This window comes from Carlito syrichta, unplaced genomic scaffold, assembly GCF_000164805.1.
Source record: "Carlito syrichta isolate Samal-C Ts95f unplaced genomic scaffold, Tarsius_syrichta-2.0.1 Scaffold115961, whole genome shotgun sequence".
In the NCBI taxonomy this organism is placed as follows: domain Eukaryota; kingdom Metazoa; phylum Chordata; class Mammalia; order Primates; family Tarsiidae; genus Carlito; species Carlito syrichta.
In genome coordinates, this window is record NW_007060057.1 from 114,654 (window position 1) to 117,543 (window position 2,890).

Here is a 2,890-nt window from a genome sequence, read left to right on the forward strand (position 1 = left end):
GGAAGGCTGAGGCGGAAGGATCGCCGGAGCCCAGCAGGTCAAGGCTGCGGTGGCCGGGAGCAGCCACTGCACTCCAGTCTGGGCAACAGAGTGAGACTCCAACTCAAAAAAAAAGAAAAGATAAACTAAAAAAATAACACTCCATTACACTACACACATCCACAGGATTATTTCTGGAACAACACCCAAGAAACTGATAGGAATGCCTCTGAGAAAGGGAATTAAAGATTTAGAATGATATGGAGATTTATTTTAACTACACCTTTTGTATTCCCCCCCACAAAACATCAAGGGCATACAGTCTTTGGTTCTTTTTTTTTTTCCCTGGGGGATGGCAATATACTCTTGAAAGATTGTTTTTCTTAAAGAAACAAAGCATGGATTTCCTAACAGAATGTCAATATTACCAACTTTTGTAATATAAGCGTGTAGACACACTGCACAGAAGGCAGGTAGTAAATGAAGTAGAGACAAGTGTAGGGATGCTGATAAGTTAATAACCTCATTTTGAAAAAATAGACACCAACCATTCTCAGCTCTACCCTGGATCAACAGTTACATTAGATAACAGGAAGGATACTCCACAAAACAGAATCCACATGCTGTTTTCTTCACTTTATCCAAACCCATAATGATTTTCTTTATGTCACCACTCTTGCTGAAGAGTTCATAGATTTGCTCTTCAGTTGTGTAAAAGGAAAGATTTCCAACATACAATGTACAGCTTTTCTTCAGTAATTTTTCTTGTTCTTCATTGTCTCCCTAGAATTTTAAAGAGACAAAGTTAAGCAATACAAGTTAAGAATACGTGCTTCAGTCTAAGCAACTTGGCAGACCTCATCTCTACAATTAAAAAAAAAAAAATTAGCCGAGCTAATTAGTGGTGGTGCACACCTTTGGTTCCAGCTACTTGGAAAGCTGAGGCAGAAGGATCACCTGAGCCCAGCAGGTCGACACTGTGGTGGCTGTGAGCATGCCACTGCACTCCAGCCTGGGCAACAGAGTGAGACGCCAACTCAAAAAAAAAAAAAAAAAAAAAGAGCCAATGAGCCAATGTTTAAATAATATTCCTAGGTATGGTAAAAGCATTCTTTAATTCTAGTTGGGAAATCAAACTCTCTCATCATCCCAATCCACCATAAATCCCTTGCCAGAAAAATGGGGGGATGTTCACATCCTATGAAGCACTAATGCAAGGTCTGGACTGCTTTTAGTGGGGGGTAAGGCCAAAAAATTATATAGCATGCAACAGAACTCCTGCACCAGACTACTACACAAGTGGCACACCTTTTCCCTGCACACGCCATGTCCTCAATCCTCAGCAGTGGATCCGTCTCTAAGTATGGCCCAAATTTATAAATTCTGGACATTAATCCAATATATTAGAAAGGGCCCTTTTACTCCCTGTAGTGAAAAATAAATGGATTTTCAGAGACAGTTCCCCTTGTAATATTCCCATAGAGACTACTAAAAACAGCAACTGCTTAGATGATTTACATGCTCATATATTTGTCTTTGGATTTAGGAGAAAATGTGATCATGAAAAACAAGAGAAATCTGATTTTCCTGACAAATCCCTGGGGATGAAATGGCTTATCATGGGCTAGACATGGTATTTTAGATGCCTTCATAGCAACCAGGGTGGTCTCTGGACTTTCTAGCCTCCATATTAGGGAGGACAAATGTGATTACTTAGAAGGCATTTCCGCTTACCTGTTCCCAGTCCCTTCGGACTGAGCCTAGGGCTCTGACATTAACTATCCAGTGGGTATTTTGGCTTGGAGAGTAGCTGAGTAGATCCACACTCAGCCCTCGATATGCGCCCCTCATTTCCCAATCACGAGGGAACTTTTTTCCCTTTTCTGAATCTTCACAGTACTTCCCTTTCTACTTACTTCTGCTTTAGATTTTGATTACTTGCCCCCATCTGCAATGCCTACTACAGGATTATGATATCTTAGGGTGTAGAACTGTCCTCTCTCCCACTAGGACTTAGCAGAAGGCTCCAGCAACAGCACTCAAACGTTTACTAAATAACTGGGTGAGTGCCGCTCCACCCTATCCCATCCCCGACTTCGCAGATGCTGAGAAGCCCACCGTGAGTAGCTGCAGCCCTCCTCTTTTCTACAAAATATATTGTGACACGGTCTAAACTAAAATTTCCCTCTTCTGAAGACCAGCATTTCTCTGATCTTGGCATGTTGACACCCTCAACGTGTCTAACTTTGTGTCTCCCGCCCACCACGTAGAACTTCCGTAGGGCCATCCTCCTAGAGAAGATAAAGACCCTAATCGTCGGAGAACATAGTTTGGGGGGCAAATGCCATCGTATTAGGGTCAGAAAGACGCGTCCAAATACTTGGGGAATGAAAAGGACACCCTTTCCCCTATCATGCAGTCACTTTCCCAAAGCACAGCACATGAAAGCTGGAGCCACCACTACTACCGCCGATCACACCTCTGCACTGGCTCAGGAACAGAAGCGGCTGCAAGAGAACCGGAAAGCTAGCTTCAGGTTCCCTTTCTTCGAGAGAGAGTGGCTTCGGTGATATCCAACCACCCTTCCAGCATCCATTCCCGTCCTCTCCAGCAGGCCCCGGGGCCCCATCTGGCGTCTAGAGACACCAGCAGAATGGGAGACAACACAATGAGACTAGAGCAAGCCGTTTCTCGGCGTTCTGGCCCAGGGCCTTCCCACCCCCTCGCGGCCCGGCCTCCCTCACCCGGAAGTGCTGGTCCCGGTACTGGCTCAGCTCCACGTAGGAGTCGCTGCGCAGCGCCTTCAGGAGGCCACCCGACATAGTACACACAACTGAACGAGGACGCGGCGACTCCAGCAACACTAGGAAGCGGCGGCGGCGGTGGCGGCGGCGGCGGAAGCGGAAACGCC

The 2,890-nt window shown here is 45.7% G+C and overlaps 1 protein-coding gene across 3 annotated transcripts in view; it reads right to left on the minus strand.

Annotated features, from left to right (window-relative positions):
• Positions 1-2,890, minus strand: part of NCBP2 (nuclear cap binding protein subunit 2) — a 6,833-nt gene extending 3,943 nt beyond the window's left edge. The window contains exons 1-2 of one of the 3 annotated variants that reach the window (XM_008074123.1): positions 2,724-2,890; positions 581-762 (exon numbers count right to left, since the gene is read on the minus strand). In XM_008074123.1, coding sequence (XP_008072314.1) covers positions 581-762; positions 2,724-2,801 — 260 coding nt within the window. In that variant the 5' untranslated portion in view covers positions 2,802-2,890. The remainder of the gene's footprint in view (positions 1-580; positions 763-2,723) is intronic. The other 2 variants (XM_021706748.1, XM_021706740.1) reach the window with 2 other exon arrangements.